This window comes from Cryptomeria japonica, chromosome 8 (genome assembly GCF_030272615.1).
Source record: "Cryptomeria japonica chromosome 8, Sugi_1.0, whole genome shotgun sequence".
Taxonomy (NCBI): Eukaryota; Viridiplantae; Streptophyta; class Pinopsida; order Cupressales; family Cupressaceae; genus Cryptomeria; species Cryptomeria japonica.
The window spans coordinates 15,563,647-15,584,579 of NC_081412.1; the positions used below are offsets into that span (position 1 = coordinate 15,563,647).

General features: G+C 39.1%; 1 protein-coding gene across 1 annotated transcript in view; it reads right to left on the reverse strand.

The window, feature by feature from the left end:
* Positions 1-20,933, reverse strand: part of LOC131048800 (uncharacterized) — a 240,750-nt gene that overhangs the window by 23,448 nt on the left and 196,369 nt on the right. The window contains exon 13 of the mRNA XM_057982872.2: positions 16,279-16,632. Coding sequence (XP_057838855.1) covers positions 16,279-16,632 — 354 coding nt within the window. The remainder of the gene's footprint in view (positions 1-16,278; positions 16,633-20,933) is intronic.

Genomic DNA, 20,933 nt, shown 5'->3' on the forward strand with positions numbered 1-20,933 from the left:
GACCAATTGTTTTAGCTTTCTTGATGGATGAGTTCTTTGGCCAAGCCAATACTTTGTTGTCCATGAAGGTTACTCTGTATCCATTGTCCTCTAGTGCTGATATTGAGACTGGATTTCTCTTGATACTTGGAACATATAGTACTCCTCTAAGTTGTAATGTGTAATGTCCCCTTTTTAGCGCAACATGATATGGGGTGTCGTTAGCCTATTCTGACATGGTCCCGAAGGCTAACAAGGACATTGATGGGATCCTGAGGTGTTTTGGCCTAGGTGTTTTCGATTTCAGGCCAATCGGTGCTGCTTTGACAGGGTTTCTAGACACTTACTATTTATAGTAAGTTAGTCTCCAAGCAGTGACTTGAAATTTTTAGTGTTTCCATGGTTGGCATAACTATCAGTAAAAATATTTGAAGGCGACAATGATTTAAAGGGATTATCAACAATGTTTTAATATTTAATGATAAAGTGTAAAGTTAAATTAAATATTTAACTTTATCGTTATTTTATAAGGTTGGGAATATAAAGTAATGTTTAAAATATTAAAAGTTCCCTTTAATGGTACATTGTGGGAAATAATATTTTATTCTAATTGTATTATCCCACATTTAGGAAATGAAGTGCTTGCATCCAGGGAGAAGATATAAATGGAGGTTGAGAGCTCTCTTTTGGGATATGCTGGGATGAATTAATGTTATGCTGTTGGATTTCGTAGAAATCTGATTATTGGGCTTGGAGGACGGAATCCCTCTTTGCTAGCATTCTCTTCGCTGTTGAAAGACACAGTCAGGAGGATTAATGGTGTTTTCATTCAGGAAACACATTGGGCTTCATTTGGTGCTCTCGCATGATGTTTTTACAGGGGTTTGAAAGTGCAGATTTGAAAATAGTGTTTTTGCTACAGTACCGCGTGAATAGTGTTTTTGCTACAGTACCGCATGAACAGTGATTTGCTACAGTACCGCGTGAACAGTGTTTTTGCTACAGTACCGCATGAACAGTGTTTTTGCTACAGTACCGCGTGAATAGTGTTTTGCTACAGTGCTGCGTGAATAGTAAAAATGCTACAGTACCGTGAATAGTGCAGCTACAGTGCATGAACAGTGTTTTCAGCAGGTTCTATACTTGTGGAGTCCAGGTTTGAATTTGTTTATTATCATATGGTCTGTAATATTCTTCAAATCTGATTTGTATGCTTGGAGTCGGAATTAAATAAATACCATTAGCATTAATCCTCTTGTTTTTGGTATTTGATATGTCTGGTTATTTTTATATTGAATAAACTTTGAAAGCTTTACAATAAATATCAGTTTACCAAATTTATCCTATAGCAAATCAAGAACCAAAAAAATCCAGTAGTCAGCTTGCACGTCAACTGTTTGACAAAATTACACTAAGTAAAAAGGACATAAATTTAGTACCGAACAGGGGGTGTCCATTTCAGTGGTATCAGAGCAGAAGATTCTGCCATCTTGTGGGAAACTTTCACCAAAACATATTGCAGAAATAAAACAGGTCCAGAATGTATGATTGAGCATGCGACAGGGGCATTATAATTTTCGCAATACCAGGGCCAGACAAAATAGAAATCCGGATAGTCAGAGTGAGCAGTCTAGTTCATCCGTGCAGGTGGACATAGAATCCAGTCATACAGACATAGAGGAAATATTCTTCGAGCAGGACAGCAGTATGGGTGACCGAGATGAGAGGAATATCGTTCCAGATCAGGGGGAGGTAATGTTCAGACAGTTGCTGGGTACGTTAGAGCAAGGGCAGCGTATGCAGCAGGAGCAGAATAGGCGAATGGACATGATGTTGCAGCTTATGGCTAGACAGATGGGCGTTAATATTAATCCAGGTGATGCCAACAATGGAAACAATAACAATAGGGGAAATGATAACAATAGGAGCAATGATAATAATGGAGGCCGAGGCAACAACAATGGCCCTGAGAATAATATTAATGGTAATAATGGACATGGCAACAATGGGAATGAGGCGGATAACTTTAGACACATTGCACGCCCAGCTCGAACAGCGAGCTCGAGACCTCTTCTACCCACCTTTCCACCTAGGGATCCGGTTCAACCAGTGAACGAACCGCAAATTACTGAGTTACAGGGTCAGTTCAGGAGGGATTGGGAGGCCACTGGACCCGAGTTTCAGGCAGATATTTCCCTCAGAGATTATATGGACTTGAGGATGAGACATATGCCTAGAGCAGGAGGGAGGAATCAGAATTTTGAGCTGAGGAAGAAAGTTGGAAAACTTTCCTTGCCTTATTATGATGCTTCAGGGAAGATGACTGCACGAGCTTGGGTGCAGAAGATAGATACATACTTGCAGCTAAATCCTATGCCTGAGGATGAGGCTATCAAGTATGCGGCTATGCATTTGGACAGCGTTGCGCATGAATGGTGGCATCATGGCATGGTGACTCTGGGGCATAATCAGATTAAATCCTATGAGGAATTCACAAAAAGATTGATTGAGAGATTTGACACTAGGGATCCCGAGTTACATTTCAAGGAGCTAGCACAGTTAAAACAGTCAGGTTCAGTGGATGCTTACATCGCCGAGTTTCAACGTTTGTCTGTACTTGTTACTGATATCTCTCCTAGGAGATTGGTGGTGTTATTTTGTGATGGGCTTACTGATCCATTATGTGGTTGGGTGAAGGGACATGATCCACTCACCTTAGCAGAAGCAACTAAAAAGGCACGAGATTTAGCGCCTTCGGTATACAAAGGAAAATACCATTCAACAGATTCTTCCTACCGCAAGGACAAAGACAAAAAACCATTTCAGAAAGAGTATAACAAACCCAAAGAAGGATCAAAAGGACTAGACAGTGAAACCTTGAATGAACTTCGAAAGAAGAAATTGTGCTTCCAGTGTAGAGAGCCTTGGGACTTATCTCATAAATGCCCTCTCAAGGCTAAGGCAAATCAAAAGGAGTATTTTTCAGCAGAGGAGTCAGAGTCAGAGGGGGAGGATCAGCACTCCGATTCAGATGAGGGTAACACGATAGAGGAGAGCAGCATTCCTAAGGATGATAGATCGTTGGCACGCTTGACAGGGGCCCAAAAGGCAATCACATTTAAGGTCAGGGGCACTATCCAGGGGCAGAGAGTGATATCTCTCATTGACACTGGGGCTACACATAACTTTATAGATACACAGTTGGTAGCCAGGAGAGGTTTACAGACAGAGGAGCATGATGGTTTTAGAGTCATGGTGGCTAATGGCCAAAAGCTATTATGTACTCAGAAGGTTTCAAATCTTCACATTAGATTTGGAGATGGTTATGAGTTGAAGGATGATTTCTATGTTGTGGACATGGGAGATTACGACGTCATCCTCGGTATGACATGGATGGCATCGCTGGTTGAGTTCACTTTCAACCTAGCGAAGTTGGAAATGAGGTTTCAGCATGAGGGTAGGACTGTTGTACTCAGGGGACTTTCAGATGGGAGTTGCAGGGTAGTCTCTTTGAGGAGAATGGAGAAACTTTTTCGACATAACGACATAGAGTGGGCGACAGAGTGCTTAGTTATGCCAACTTCACCGGAGCCTCGGGTGAAGAGTTATCCACCAGATATACAGGAAATTCTTGACAGGCATGCCAAGGTATTCAGTGATATTCCTCACGGGGTTCCTCCTAACAGGGGTGCAGAGCATGTTATTGAGCTCGAGGAGGGAGCCAAACCAGTGATGATCACTCCTTATCGTCATCCTAAGAAACATAAAGATGAGATAGAGAAGGCAATTAAGGAGTTGTTGGAAATGGGGCACATCAGGCCTAGCAAAAGCCCCTTTGCTTCAACTGTAGTTTTGGTAAAGAAGAAGGATGGGACGATGCGCATGTGCATCGATTACAGGGCATTGAATAAGAAAACAATTAAAAACAGGTATCCCATTCCTAGGATTGATGAGCTGATTGATGAGTTGCATGGGGCATGCCTCTTCACCAAAATTGATTTGCGATCTGGATACCATCAGATCAAGATGAGAGCAGAGGACATTGAGAAAACAGCCTTCCGATGTCACTATGGCCACTTTGAGTTTATGGTTATGCCATTTCGACTAACCAATGCACCCGCTACATTTCAGAGTTGTATGAACCAGGTATTCAGGGAGCAGTTGAGGAGATTTGTCTTGATCTTCTTTGATGACATCTTGGTCTTCAGTAAGACCTGGGAGGAACATTCACAGCATTTGGAGGAGGTATTATCTATCCTAGAGAGAGAGTCTTTGTATGCCAAGGAGTCTAAGTGTGAGTTTGGTATGACAGAATTACTATACCTTGGGCATATTATTAGTGCGGATGGTGTTCGGGTTGATCCCGAAAAGATTAGAGCTATAGTAGATTGCCCTACTCCCACAAACCTCACACAGCTTAAGGGGTTCTTTGGTTTATGCGGGTTTTACAGGAGGTTTGTTAAGGGGTTTTCACAGACTGCAGCACCTTTGACAGACCTCACTAAAAAGGGAGCCTTTGTATGGACAGAAGCAGCGCAGCGATGTTTTGACCACTTCAAACAAGTGATGTCATCTTGTCCGGTTTTAGCTCTACCAGATTTCACGAAGCCATTTGAACTTCAGTGTGATGCTTCAGGTGATGGGATAGGGGCAGTATTGATGCAGGAGAAACATCCCATTGCATTCGAGAGTAGGAAGCTTCGAGGTGTTGAGAGGAGCTATTCTATCTATGACAGGGAGATGTTGGCCATAATGCATGCATTGGCCAAATTCCGATCATACTTAGTAGGTGGACGGTTTGTGATCAAAACTGATCACAATAGCATAAAATATTTCATGAGCCAGCGTGATCTTAATGACCGGCAACAGAAATGGGTTACTAAATTGCAGGCTTATGACTTTGACATAGAGTTTCTCAAAGGTAAGAAAAATGTGGTGGCTGATGCCTTATCTCGGAGACCTCACTTATGTGCTTTGGCAGAGATTTCAGGAGATTGGAGAGATCAGATTATAGCAGAGTATGTCGGAGATGCTTGGGCTTCTGGATTGATTTCAGGTACTATACAGGATGATCGCTATGAGGTGATAGATGGATTGATCAGAGTTCAAGACAGGGTTTATTTGATTCCGTCATCACATTTGAGAGAGGTGATACTTAAGGCATTTCATGATGCACCCACAGCTGGGCATCCAGGGATCTTCAAGACCTACAGGCAGATCCGAGAGCGGTTCACATGGAGAGGGCTCAAGGATGATGTTCAGAGGTATGTCAGGGAGTGTGCGGTTTGTCAACAGAATAAGGGAGAGCACACATTTCCTGCAGGTTTATTACAGCCCTTGCCCATTCCAGATAGGAAATGGGAAAGTATTTCGATGGACTTCATCACTGGTTTACCACGAGTGCAGGGAAGGGATTGCATCTATGTGGTGGTGGACCGCTTGACGAAGTTCGCTCACTTCTTTGCTATTCCGTCCATTTACACAGCAGCACAGGTGGCAGATCTTTTCTTTAGAGAGATATTCAGGTTACATGGGTTGCCCAGATTCATTGTCAGTGATCGGGATAGTAAGTTTATGAGTGTTTTTTGGCAGGAGTTGTTTAGGTTGTGTGGTACAGATCTTACACCTAGCACTAGTTATCATCCGCAGACAGATGGGCAAACAGAGATTGTGAATAAATGGGTGGAGGGATATTTGAGGAACTATGTAACTGCACAACAAAAAGCTTGGGTCAGATGGTTGCATATGGGAGAGTATTGTTATAACACCACTTATCATATGTCCATCAGGATGACTCCTTTCATGGCACTCTATGGTTATGATGCACCTAGCTTCATGGATTTAGTTTTGGGGGACAGCAGAGTGCCCAAAGCCAAAAACTTATTGCAGGATAGTCAGGACATCCTGAAAGTGCTCAAGGAGAATATACAGCAGGCCCAGAATCAACAGAAATTGTACGCTGATCAGCACCGAATAGAGCGCAGTTTCGAGGTAGGGGATATGGTTTACTTGAGGCTACAACCATATAGACAGTCATCACTCAAGAAGAGCGGAGCTGAAAAGTCGAAGCATAGATTTTATGGTCCCTACAGGGTGATTCGCAGAGTGGGCGAAGTCGCCTATGAGCTTGAGCTTCCAGAGGGCAGTCGGGTGCACAATGTGTTTCATGTGTCTAGGCTTAAGAAAGCCATTGGTCAGAGTGTAGTGCCTTCTGCAGATTTACCCCCTTTGGATGAGGAGGGGAAGCTTGTGTTAGTACCCGAAGCTATTCTGGATATCAGGGAAAGGACACTCAGGAACAGAATCGTTAAGGAATACTTGGTGAAATGGAGAGACCTGCCAGATGAGGATGCTACATGGGAGAATGAGCAGGTATTGCAACATTCAGGACCGAATTTGCTTGAGGACAAGCAATTTCAAGGGGGGCGGACTGTAATGTCCGCTTTTTAGCGCAACATGATATGGGGTGTCGTTAGCCTATTCTGACATGGTCCCGAAGGCTAACAAGGACATTGATGGGATCCTGAGGTGTTTTGGCCTAGGTGTTTTCGATTTCAGGCCAATCGGTGCTGCTTTGATAGGGTTTCTAGACACTTACTATTTATAGTAAGTTAGTCTCCAAGCAGTGACTTGAAATTTTTAGTGTTTCCCTGGTTGGCATAACTATCAGTAAAAATATTTGAAGGCGACAATGATTTAAAGGGATTATCAACAATGTTTTAATATTTAACGATAAAGTGTAAAGTTAAATTAAATATTTAACTTTATCGTTATTTTATAAGGTTGGGAATATAAAGTAATGTTTAAAATATTAAAAGTTCCCTTTAATGGTACATTGTGGGAAATAATATTTTATTCTAATTGTATTATCCCACATTTAGGAAATGAAGTGTTTGCATCCAGGGAGAAGATATAAATGGAGGTTGAGAGCTCTCTTTTGGGATATGCTGGGATGAATTAATGTTATGCTGTTGGATTTCGTAGAAATCTGATTATTGGGCTTGGAGGACGGAATCCCTCTTTGCTAGCATTTTCTTCGCTGTTGAAAGACACAGTCAGGAGGATTAATGGTGTTTTCATTCAGGAAACACATTGGGCTTCATTTGGTGCTCTCGCATGATGTTTTTACAGGGGTTTGAAAGTGCAGATTTGAAAATAGTGTTTTTGCTACAGTACCACGTGAATAGTGTTTTTGCTACAGTACCGCGTGAACAGTGATTTTCTACAGTACCGCGTGAATAGTGTTTTGCTACAGTGCTGCGTGAATAGTAAAAATGCTACAGTACCGTGAATAGTGCAGCTACAGTGCATAAACAGTGTTTTCAGCAGGTTCTATACTTGTGGAGTCCAGGTTTGAATTTGTTTATTATCATATGGTCTGTAATATTCTTCAAATCTGATTTGTATGCTTGGAGTTGGAATTAAATAAATACCATCAGCATTAATCCTCTTGTTTTTGGTATTTGATATGTCTGGTTATTTTTATATTGAATAAACTTTGAAAGCTTTACAATAAATATCAGTTTACCAAATTTATCCTATAGCAAATCAAGAACCAAAAAAATCCAGTAGTCAGCTTGCACGCCAACTGTTTGACAAAATTACACTAAGTAAAAAGGACATAAATTTAGTACCGAACAGGGGGTGTCCATTACATAATGATACACCCGACTTTAGTTTGATGGTGCAGGGTCCAACTCCTTTGAGAGGGTGTGTAGAATCATCTCCGATGGTTATTTCCTCATCATTCTCCTCTTTCATGGAGTCTAGTACTTCTCTGAATCCTATGATGTGTCTGGATGAGCCATTGTCGATCACCCAAGAGTTCACTTTGTTTGATGCTTGATTTGTTAGTGCTGAATAGAGTACATACTTCTCGGAGTCTTCTTCCCTTTTAGATTTTCCAGTTTTGGCAAATGTGGCTTGTTTAGCTCTTTCTAGACATTTGGCAACATAGTGCCCAAATTTGTCGCATCTATAACACTGAATCTAAGAGAGGTCCTTTTTGAAGGAGTTCTTGCCGTGACGACCTTTTCTCTTCCTGAATTGCTTCTGCTTGCCTTTCTTATTTGAGTTTGTATTAAGAACTTGGAGATTTCATCTATATTCTTCTGTTTGATCCCTTTCTTATTTTGCCTTGATTCCTCTTAGAGACAGTCAGCCTTCAGCCTATCGAACTTTGGGAAGTTATCCCTTGCACTGATGCCTTGGACGAATGTTTCCCATATGCTAGGCAACCCATCTAGAGCAATGAGGGTTAACTTTTTGCTTTGGATCTCATATCCAAGGGTTGCCAGTTCGTCCCTTAGGGCAGATATTCGCATGAAGTAGGCATTGACTGATTCTCCTTTTGTCATGGCTATGTGATTTATTTCTCTTTTTAGAGCCAAGGTTCTATTGGAATTAGATATCTCAAAAGCATCTTCAAGTGCTTTGAACATGTTGAAGGTTGTTTCATGCTTCCTTATAATAGGCATAATGTTGTTCCTTACCCCATCAACTATGATTTTGATAGCCTTATCATTTCCTTCTCTCCAAATTGCTTTGTTAGGTTCAGTTTCAGGTTCTTCAGTTTCAGTCTTTACAAATGATTCGACTTTATTTTCTTTTAGAATCATTTGAATTCTGAATTTCCATGCAGAGAAGTCATCACCTCCTTAGAGTCTGCCTTCAAATCTAATAGTGCTAGCCATTGATAGGATTGTGATGTTGAATATATGCTTGATTTGAATTTTACGTAAAATTGAACCGCCTCAGGTTCGATTAACTATAGCTCTGATACCATGTAAATGTTTGTTCAATTTATAATTCAATATGCAAGATGTATTCTAATTTTATTCTTTATATCTATGTATTTTATCTCTATTATAATTCTGACTATTTTCTTTGTTTGGCAGGTAAGAGGAGTATTTATCGATTTCAATATCCTCTTTCTCAAATGCCAAATGATATATATATATATATATGAGAGGGGAGGATCAAGCAGTGCCTTGACCGGTCATGTCTTATGGACATGACAGATCAAGACACTACTTGATCGCACCCTTTGGTATATAATATCAACTGGTGTTAAACATATTTGTCAGCCCGATATTAATCGGAGTTCATGTAACATATAACATATTTACCAACCCGATATTAATCGGGGCTCACGTAACATATTAACATATTAACCGATATGTCAATCGGTATTAATGATGGTGTTTGGCATTGCAAAATAAACGGAGTGAATCAATGTCTATGTTAACCGACACCGTCACTAACTAAGGGTTATATCCATTAACCGGTGCATACTATGCCACCCGATAGCAATATAATAATCTCTTGTTGAGAACACATCCGACATAGATCGGGATAGATGGTTAATTAGATAACTATCGTTGATTACCAATATGCCATGATATGATTATCGATATTGATATACATGAGGAATAATCATCAAATAAAATAGCTTGAAGTTTTCTTAATGGTTTAATCGATAGGATAAATGATTGAATGAGAGACTTCATTTATCTCTCATTCAATCATTTATCTTACCGTAACTACCATGCATTAACAAGAAATAGGTTTTTTTCTGAAGTATTCTCCTGCTAAATTCAGAGCTTGTTTGTTGGAAGGTGAGAGTTTTTATTCACAAGTTAAACATCCGATTCATTTGTTGTGGGTGTTAGGCATGGGGATATGAGCTTAAGAGAAGATTTTTGAAGTGTGAATATTGAGATGAGGACTGTTTTTGACATTTCTTTCTGGGTTGCAAAGTAGAATAACACACAAAGTTTTGTTGCAGATTTTTATGAAGATGATATACAGAGATACACGTGCAAGAATATCAAATTGCTAGGCGACCGATCCAAAACTCATGTTCTGAAATCTTGTTCAATCTATACTGAAGATATCATAGGTGACTTCAATGTAATTTACCAAAAGTTTTGGAAGAGAAAAGGTGTTTGAGAAACATTCCTCAGTTTTACAAGAAATTTATAGTCTGATATATTTGTAGAGTCTTAAGTCTGAGAGGCTATAAGTTCAGTTTTATTTCTTCAATTAAGAGGTTGGAGCCCATGCGTCTTTGTTCGAGTTGGAGCTCTCTATGAGGTCGGTGCGTCTTTTGTTCAGAGTCGGTGCTCTTTATGTGAGTTGCACCTCACTGTTGTATTTGGGTTGGTGCCCATTTGATTTTATGAAAGTTTTTGATGTCATGGTTTTTTACCCGAAAGGGTTTGCCACAAGATAAATCTTGTGTTCTCTTAGTGTTTATTGGCTTAGCTCTATTGATTTGTTTTTATCTGTATTAAAAGTTTTTGAAATACTGATTCAACCCCCCTCCCCCAGCCTCCCCTCTCAGTATTTCTGATTTGGTTTACAAGGGAGGCCCTATTGGAGAGCTCAAGAACCCTCATATTTTGCAAAATTGCTTCAAATACACTTAAAATAATACTTTAAGACTTTCAATTGTTGAGTATAGACTACTTGAGTTGGAATGTAAAGGTCCAAACTCAGATTAAATTTGAGGACTTGTGGGAGAAAATTGTTGGATCACAAGACCTACAACAAATGCCAATGAAAATTGGAGATTTGATAAGAACAATTAGAAAGCTGAACTCATCATATTATTTGGTGCCATAAATGAGGTACAACCCCAATCAAAACAGCCAAAACTACAAAGGATGCATGGTACAGATTGAAAACAATGTATCAAGTGAAAAATCAGATTAATTTCATAGTATGGACAGTGAAATCACAATGAAACTAACAATGCCCAGAAAGCTAAATAGCTTCAAAGTGAAATTACAAACATAACCAAAAGCTGCAATACATAACAGGTCAGAAACAAACTCTGAACCAGCAAACTAGGGTTTTGATGATGGATCCAAATTCCTCCAAATATGAACCTCTTCCCACAATGACTGATATCCTGTCTTTGCTAACACTAGGTGCTGCCAACCATGCCAAAAGGTTGTTTGAACTCTATGTGTTTGGCTCCAAAATTCCCATGTCCCCCTTCAAGTGGTACGGCTAACCAAGGAAATCGGCTAGCAAGGATGAAGAAAGAGCTGCAACAAATGTCTCCCAATCTGCTCATTGTTTTTGTTAACTTACCAATAAATTCCTCTTTCAAACAAACCAGATATTCCTACGTATACTCTGAATGAAACTACCTCCAAATCCACCGAGAAAGATCTTTCACTTTCACAATACATCAATGAACCACAGGGACATGTCCCCCACCCCCGCCCCTGCCCCTCACAAAAACCCCATGTTTCCAAGACGGGGACATCTCCGGGAGGTAGGGATGGGGTGGGGACGTCCCCTCGCCATCATCCACCACCGCCAGAATGGAGGAAACATCACTAAGATGCCGGAGATGTCAAGATGTCCCTGGGACACTTGAAGGTCCTAGAGATGTCTTGGCATCTCCTGCCCTAGGGACACAAAAAGTGGTGGTTTTAAATAATAAAAAAATTGTGCCCTAGCTCGAACCCTAAAGGCATTTGGGCCCCATCAAACTCCTCCATGCTCAATAAAACAACACATTAGCTCATTTTTCATTCACATTTGGTGTCCAATTTTTTTTAGCAACAAAGTGCCAAGGAGAGAAAAGAGTGAGTAAAGGCTGCAGAGAGATTGGAGGGTTTTCCAACTGCAAGAAGGATGAGAAGAGGGTTTTGCAAGTGCAAGCAGAGAGGAGGATTCCACATCCGTTTGAAAGGATTTTTCAAGCAAAAGGTAGCTTTCTTTTACCATTTTTTTAAATTTTTTTGGGTTTCTTTTGCTTCTTTTTTTTTTTGTAAGTTTCATTTTCATGAAGCTTGACGAGAAAATGAAACTGAGAAATTGAAATAAATGTATGAATATGCATTGGCAGCCATATATAATGGCTTCCAATACATATTCATTTCAATGTAACATTGCTCATTTTTCATGTATGAATATGCATTTGCAGCCATTATATATGGCTCCAAATGCATATTCATACATTCATTTCAATGTCCCATTTTTCATCTTCTCATCAAGATTCAAATTTTATTTTCAAATTTGTTAAATAATAATTTAATAAACTAGGCCAAAACTAGGCACTTATAGAATTTATATTGTCTATTGCAGTGTCACAACAAGTTCTCATGACATGAGTGAGGATGAGGTAGAGGTTCATTCTCGTAGTGAAACTAAATCAGAATATGAACCTGAGGCTGAGGGTGGGTGACCATGGAGCTGATCCTAAAGCCCAAACTAGTTCCATGGCAAGTGCAGCAGCTAGTATGGAGTGTGCATCCACAAACTTGGCAAACTATGCTAAGAGTCCTTATGTAGACGTCCCCCTTTTAAAAACTTAAATTTACCTTTTAAAGTCTCCTTATGTCCCATAAACGCCACTTCATAAAATCACTTGAATATATTAAAATGGCGTTAAGTTAAATACTTAATTTAACTTATAACATAAACATTATTTAAAATAATTCCCCTAACCACCAACTATTGCCAAATAATCAACATTAGATGCAATTACCGAATATCCTAAAGTCAAACTGCTGCCAACTGCCCAAGTAGCTGCCCAAACTAACACTTACTAAAAATAGTAAAAATGGACTAATTGTCTGTAAGCAACCTAAAAAGTGTCATAATGCATCCCTTACTATGTAATAGGCTGCCCCTTTTGTTACAGTTTCTTCAACAGTCTATGTGGTATTTTGTCAAACAGTTGCCAAGCACACCATGTGTTATGATTTTTTCTTTTCAATGTACACCCCCATCGTCAGTAACCAAGTTTTTCTCGCACTTTTCCTCTTCCAACTCACTCAGGAATTTGTCAAACATATGGCCAGTGAAAAGTCTCCTGTGGGTTGCTTGATTCAATGAGGTCTGTGTTTGTTTGTTTGGTTTGGCAATTGTTTTTCAAGAGTACATTTCCAGATTCATATTATTGCTTAGAACTGAAAACGTTTACATTTTATGTTCTCTTTCAGTACCAGAATAAACATAGACATACCCATTCATGGCAAATAGCAGTTATCTTTATGCTAGAAGTTACAGTCATTACACCAACACTCAACTTAGCAATATCTTTCCAATGACAAAGGCAAACTTTTATTTAAAAAACCAAACATTTTCTGCTATGGAAAGACTGAGATACAGAGATTAATGAACCTGCGAATCAGCTACATTCATCCTCCAACGTCTCCCTTCACTGAGTCACTCCCAGCACCACGTTTGGACCACCGAATAAGCACTCTGCCTGAAAAACGTCTTTGGCACTCCTAACTCTGCAACCATTACCCCCGGCTAATTGCATGGGCGGCAGAACTCAAGAGTAACGCAGCTCTGTCTGGAGTGAGACGGCCAGCTCCACACAATTACCCCTGTGAATGTACACTTGCTGGTCTTCACTTAACTACGCCTTGATTTCTCTGCTCTCCTTGCTGCGACCAACATTGCCAGTTGTTATTCGCTACCAGCGTTGGAGATATGGGTATCACCTTCAACAATATATCCGCTAAGTGCTTCTCCTATGTAGGTTGCGGCTTAAGTAGGAATGGGACTTCTCCTCAACAAATCGTACAACTTCAATATGACTCTACTGCTGGCTCCTAGTAGATACCAGAAACTAGATTCTGCAAATTAGTCACTAAGCCCTGCGATTTTCCCTTCGAGCTGTGTAATCGCAGTCCATATCAATGCCCACTTTCATTCAATGTCATTTCATACTTAATTTCTCAGACTTGGTCTTTCACAGGCGTAAGAAATGTTACTTCTGAGGGATTTCGTCCTCAAAAGCCAAGAAAATCTCTAGATTACTCCAGAAACTTAAATTTCAAGAATACGCCATTTCCAAGATGTTCACTTCAGCATTAAAAGCTCTCATTTATAGCTCTTTTTGGGCACAAGTCCCAATGCACCAGCAATGTGGGACTAAAGAACGTCATAATAAAATAACATTATCTCCTTATGTCTCCCATTTCAAGGGGACTTTTAATATTTCCTTTCCCAACATTAGTCCCAGCATTAAATAAACACTAAAGTTAAATATTTAAATTAACTTTAGGAACTTTTAATTTTTTGCCCAATTAATTAATGGCTCATTAAATTAGCAATCCTGATGAAGAATTCAATGCACCAAAATATTGACATCCAAAATTGCTTCAAATATTACCAAACACTAAGCCACAACTTACTATAAATAGTAAGTATCTGGAAACCCTATCAGAACACCTCTGATTGGCCTGAAACTGAAATCGCCTAGGCCAAATCCTTCACTGATCCTTGTAAAGTCCTGGTTAGCCCTCGGGACCATGGCAAAACGAGCTAACGACACATCATCTGATGTCACGCTAAAATGGGGACATTACATATTAAACTCAGCTCAAGCCATCACATGTAAATACAAAATAAGTTGAACCACAAGGTCTCCAGGTCTCAAAGAGTTCCATAACCCCACCACATTAGCCTATAGGAACCCACTGAAAAGGCTAATTGTCACCAAGTTGTCAATGCTTAGGAAGGGGACATTGCATAATCGATATTTGTCTTAGTACATTTTGAGACAAGGCCATCTTGTGTTGGTTCTATGTGCTAGTTATGTGTCTATAAAATTTAAACCTAGACCTATTGGCTCCTAAATTGCTCAATTATGGTATGCTTATCTTGATCCACTTGACCAGTATTGTGAATCTTGTTATGTAAGATCCCCACAAGTGTGAACAATAGAGATATTTGTGCAATGACAAGCATTCATTGGATCGTGCCAATGATCAACGTCTGGGCCACTACAAGGGATTAGTCGACATTCACCTAGTTCACAAAGGTAAAGGTTGCCAGAAGCTACCCTAGTTATGATACAATAACAATTAGCAAACTATTATTGGATTGTTCCAATGGCGAATGCTTAGAGCTACTGTGGTATCTTTTGGATTAATCGTCATTTACTTAGTTTATGAAGGTGAAGGATTGCTAGGGGCTATCTGATATTTAATAAGGGAAATGATTGCATGGGTAGTTGCCATACCATGCAAGTAATAGTAACCGGAGCTAACCGTTGTATAAGGAGGGTTCAATAGTAATCACCTATAGCATGAGAGTGAACGATCCCACATGTTACCCGAGATTGTGAAGAAGATAGCTAATAATATCACTAAGGTCACCAAGTGGTATATGTTGAAAGCTACTTCTTCTTGGGTGGACAGACTTGTCGTTAGTAGCCTATAGGAAATTGAAGTTGAAATCCATCAGGCTAGGTGGGTTCACTACTTGTGGAAATCCTTGGGATTGAGGATGGACCCACATTGTAGCATGGGATGCAACATATCCTCTTATCAATTGTCAGATGGTATACTTGACCCTATGGAGTTGAGGACACACCCTCGATGTAGCATGGAATACACTAAATCCTCTTCCCTTTACATGTCTAGGCTTAACTACTTACGTTACCCCTGAATTTTAAGTTTAGGATTATTTTTTAGGTTTTCATCAAGGTTTGTTATTATGGTCCCCTTGATCTTCTCTATCATCTGTCGATATTACTTATTGTATCCTTGTCACAATATGAAGAATCTGTATTCCAATTTGTGGACTCCCGATTTTGGAGTGACTTGGGAGATCTTCCAATAATATACAAACCAAGATATTTTAAAGTGAAGAATGCTGCAGTTTTTGCTCAAGCAATAGGAATTATTTCCATCCTAATTCATTATCTAATTGTAGTAATCACCATGTATTGCATCGCTGCTCAAAGAAATATCCTACCAATCTAGTACAAAATGATTCATTGAGGAAAATCTATCATTATATCCCAAACATTTGAATTATTCAAAACACAACTATCAAATTGCAAATTTATTTTTCACAAAATATAAAATGCATAGTGAACAAGAATATGTACATTTTTTTAAAGTAATAGAGGGAGCTACCCCCATTAAAGATAGCACTTACCTTAAAAAAAAAAAAAAAGAATATGTACATTTTCAGTGGAAAAGCCTCAAAATAAGCTGTACCAGCTTTCTAAAACATTTAATAATAAAGTAAATACTCATACATTACAATTGATCATTGAAAGTCATTTATTTGTATAAATCACTAACAAGCTGAGCATTGCATAGGAAAACAAAAACTATGAGAACTAGTTTAGAGCCAACAAGCATTCAAATTTTATATCTTTCACCCTTTCACAACATTATTAATTAGTCTTGCTGTATTGGAATTTAGAAAACCCCTAATGATTTTCTAAATATGAGCACGTAAATACTATTCTCAAGTAACTTGCCATGGAATTCCTTTGGCTTAGAAGGATTTGATAAAGATACTTACTTCTGTATTTTTGGAACCCTCGTGTGAAAAAGCTTCAGCAGCAGCAATAGCAGCCGCAGCTGTGACTCCAGCAGGAGAAAAACCTTCAATTAAAAGGGTGGGAAACAACTTCTTCAGGTCAGCATATTCATCATCATCAATTTTTTCATTCAAGTGCACTTGATTTCTCTTAGCTTTCGCTGTCATCCATTTTGAAACATCATCATTAAAGTTCCTCCAAAGGTATATTAACAAATCAGTATTTTCTGAATCCTTGGCAGTATTTAATTGCTTCTCCCATTCTTCATCTGGCATCCCACCTGCAGATGCCAAAAGCAATGAACTGCGGAGCTCTTTAAGTTTGATTCCCAACTCCTGAAGCACAATAAGCATTAGCTCATATATCAGTGTATCACATGAAAAAGAAAAACAATAGATGTAAAACACCCTCCACCAAATCATTAATATAGTTGTGGTAGCATGACTACTGAAAAAACCCTTATGCTTCAATAAGCATTAGCTCATATATCAGTGTATCACATGAAAAAGAAAAACAATAGATGTAAAACACCCTCCACCAAATCATTAATATAGTTGTGGTAGCTGACTACTGAAAAAACCCTTATGCTTTAAAAGCCAGTTACTGCTGTTGCAACCCAATAAATTCATATTTTGAATGACAGTTAACTTTATCTGTATGGACATTTCATCTCCCATTTCGCCAAAAAAAGGTGACTATTCACTGTTGTATAGCTGTACTTAAATATGCTGACAAATAGTGCACACCTAACACATACCTACCAGTGATTTGGACTCCAAATAAAAGGAAATTAATGGCAAATTCAAGAAGGGGCTATGTTGGATCAAACAGCAAACTGCATATCTGCACAAAGCCTTTAATCGGGAGCATATACTACCTGCTGCTTATTGAGTTGACACTTCAAACCCAAACTGAGAATCACCTTAAACCTCACATCATCCACTTCTTTATTCTCTTTAAAGGTAGATCTGTGGTTCTCAATATTTTCATAGTTGAAAAATTTTAGGCCTTTCATCTTTTCATTCTAGATATTTAGGTGTCAAATTGGTAATATTAATAAAATTAATATGCAAAGAAGAAGAAAATGTTAAAAGGAGAATTTCTATTGGCTGATAATATCTGATGAATAGTGAAAAGTCCTATTTAAAAGTTATGATACAAACTTATGCTACCATCCTCATATCACAAATTTCTTTTACACAAATCCCCAATGTCCTAAATGCAGCAGCCATCAGTAACCCTTCAATTCTCAGATAAGCAAACAACAGTACATTCAAATTATTTGAAGAGTTTTAGAGACAAAGGCTACGAGAGATAGGATGTGAATCCAAAGATAGCATTGAGGACAACATCAAAACACTAGATACAACACCCATTTTAATTTCCACAACAATCCTAATTTTGAACATAAAGATCATATATTGTCTTTACTGGCCAAATTGGCGTTTGATACTAAAGAATTTAAGGAGCTCACAAAATTTGGTACTTGTGTCATGTGAGAACATTATTTTTACTCTTCAACCTTTTTCCTCTTGTTGGACATGTGAGAACTTTAGGGACAGAAATAGGGGACAACTGCTATCATTAAGCCATTAACAAATCCACAGAGCTTTCTCATTTGACATAGGTAGACTTTATGGACAGAAATAGAGTATTCCAGAACATATCTTACAACTGATGTTATTGAGGGCATTAACATGTCCACAGATGTTTTGATTCTTAACCATTGGGACTGAATTGGAACATATATTGCTCAGATACAGTGGCGTCATATCCAGTTCCCACACAAACAAAATGATATATAAGATGCATTTCCATGCTGGTGAGGCATCAGCAGTCGCATGCATACAATGCAGCTTGGTCTAAACGTTCTTCAATATTTTCATGGCATTAAACCTTCTAGGTTAGATACCAACTTTTAAATTAACTAAATTATTTGAAAATATTAAATTGTTTTGGGGATGGACGAGGGCTCAGCGCTCTGCAATAACTACATTGCACAGAGCTTGGTCGGCCTTGCGTGTAAGGCTTGCCTCGCGCAGGCTGTGAGGTAGTGTTGTGACTATTTCACACATCGCCCCATTAAAATGGGGACCCCCTCTTTTTTGCCCGGTTTTGCCTATTCTTCTCTCTGCTTTTAGGGTTTTGGGTAAGTGAGTGAGTCGTCTGGACTAGGGTTAAGCCTTAGGAGTTTCCTGTTGATATTTTCAAGCCGCAGTCCAGTCAAATTTTGAAAGATTATTAAGCCTCCTCCCGAGGGTTGCAATTTTGAAATAAGATGAGTCTGTCTGGGTCCAGTCGGAATTTTGAAAGTAAGTTCAAATTTTACCTAGTGTTAATGATGGAATTGTGCAAATTTGTCCGGGTGAATTTTGACCAAATTTTGGAAGGTTTGATAATTGACCCCTGGCCTTGGAGATGACCTAATTATGCCTTGTGAAGTGATTGAAAGCCTAAATTCTTGATATTTTGGCCTATAGAGGCAAAATCGCTCCTGTCCCTCTCCCAGGGACCAGGGCGAAATTGGTATTTTATGCATCTCAGTTATTGACTTATTTCATTTGTCTTGTGCAGGGTCGCCAGGAGATACAATCGAGCATGAATTGAAGATTTGGAAGATTTTTTGAGACTCAAAATGGCAAGTTTTTTAAGGTTTAAGGCCAAATCGCTCCTGTCCCTCTCCCAGGGACCAAGGCGAAATGGCTTACTTAGGGCATTTTTGGCCTTAGTTGATCAAATTGAAGCGTCAGGGACGCAATAAGGGATGAAATCAACATAATGGAGTTTCTAGACTTAGTCGTTTGCAATAAAAGTTGAACATTTGACCTTAAGGACAAAAATCGCTCCTGTCCCTCATTGAAGGACCGGAGCTTGTTTCTCAAAGTTGCACTGTCCTTGCAAGGCCAAGACAATTTTTTGATTCGAGGAGATCAAGGAGGGCATGTTTTGTCCATTGAATATAATTTGAAGTAATTGGCAAGCAAGGAAATGTGCTAAGATGACAAGTTCGCTCCTATCCCTCTCTCAGGGACCAAGGCAAATTTCAAAGATAGCTCCTGTCCCTCTCCCAAGGACCAGAGCGATTTTCTCAAAAGACAAATTTTGGGCGAAGGTGAAGTAAGTTTTACGTTTGGGATGAGTAAAGGAAGGCGTAATCACTCTATTGAAGATAAATTTGAAGATTGTAAAGCACAAGTGAGACCTATTTTGCCCAAAGCGCTCCTGTCCCTCTCCCAGGGACCAGGGCGAAAAATGTATTATCAAGTCTATTCCGCCAAATTTAGGTGAATCCAAGCCAAGGCACATGATGGAGACGATATTGGGAATACTTTAAAGGAAAACAAAGTTGCAAAGACCGCAAGACTGGACGAGCGATGGCCAAGGCGCTCCTGTCCCTCACCAAGGGACCAGAGCGAAATAGTCAAGTATGCCTAATTTTTAAATGCCTCTTTCGTTTCAAACGTTCAAGATGGAGTAAGAAACAATGTTTTACGCCTTGAAGAAAATTCGATGTTAATATGATTAAGGATTTGTGCCATAAATGCAAAATCGCTCCTGTCCTTCACTGGAGGACCAGGGCGATTTCTACAGAATCAACCATTCCCTTCAAAAGTTACGTCAAGGCAAGGTTACACAAGGTCAAAAAATGACTTTCGAAGGACGACGAACGTGGAATTAACCTCAAGAATCAACAATTTTGAGCTCAAATGCAAAATTTGCTCCTGTCCTTCAGTCAAGGACCAGGGCGAAGAATCCTTAGGAGGGCTCATTTGGTCTTGGAGAGACAAGTTTGGCATGCGTAGAACAAACAAGGATCATCAATTGCCCTCACAAGTTGATTTGACGATTTAAAAGATAAGGGCCAAGGAGGAAAAGCAAAAATCGCTTCTATCCCTCACCAAGGGACCAGGGCGAAAATGGTTTAAAAGGCATTCATTCCAAAGATGGAATAGGTTAAACTCAAAATACCAAGCGAGAACCCCATTTTGGACGTAGAGGATGAAGTTTCAAACGTGAAGAATGAAAGATGGAGGACCAAAATGCAAGTTAGCTCCTATCCCTCTCCCAGGGACCAGAGCGAATTTGATTAAAGTCCCAAATTCCTCCCATGCCTAGGCGCCAATAATTTTTTGAAATACATTAAATGCTAAATTCGATAAAAACTTTGAAATATTTAATTAAATTGGCATTTAAAAATAGTGCATAAGGCATTTAATAATTAATTTAGCCTTTAAAAAAATCGAAATTATTAATTACAAAGGCATTTAAATTAATTAATTATTAAATTAAATAAAAAGGGAGAGCGCTTGGGGATACTATTTTAATGTTTTTTACAAAAGTCGGCCTCCTTTTTATTTAAATTTTGTTTATTATTTGCCTTATTTTCTAAGTCGGCCTATGGGCAATTAAAGAGATGAGCGCCTATATAAGAAGGGTATTTTGAAACATTTTAATCCATCATTCAATCGTTGTTCATATGCGATTTGGAGAAAGTGCGAATTTTGATCCAAGGAGAAGAGCGAAATTTCAATCCAAGGAAGAGTGCGAACTTTGTTAGAGGTTAGAGGTGGAGCGAGTTTCCCTCAAGGCGTCGAAGACCAAGGTGGTGAAGTTGATGAAGGAGGCGCATTTGCTA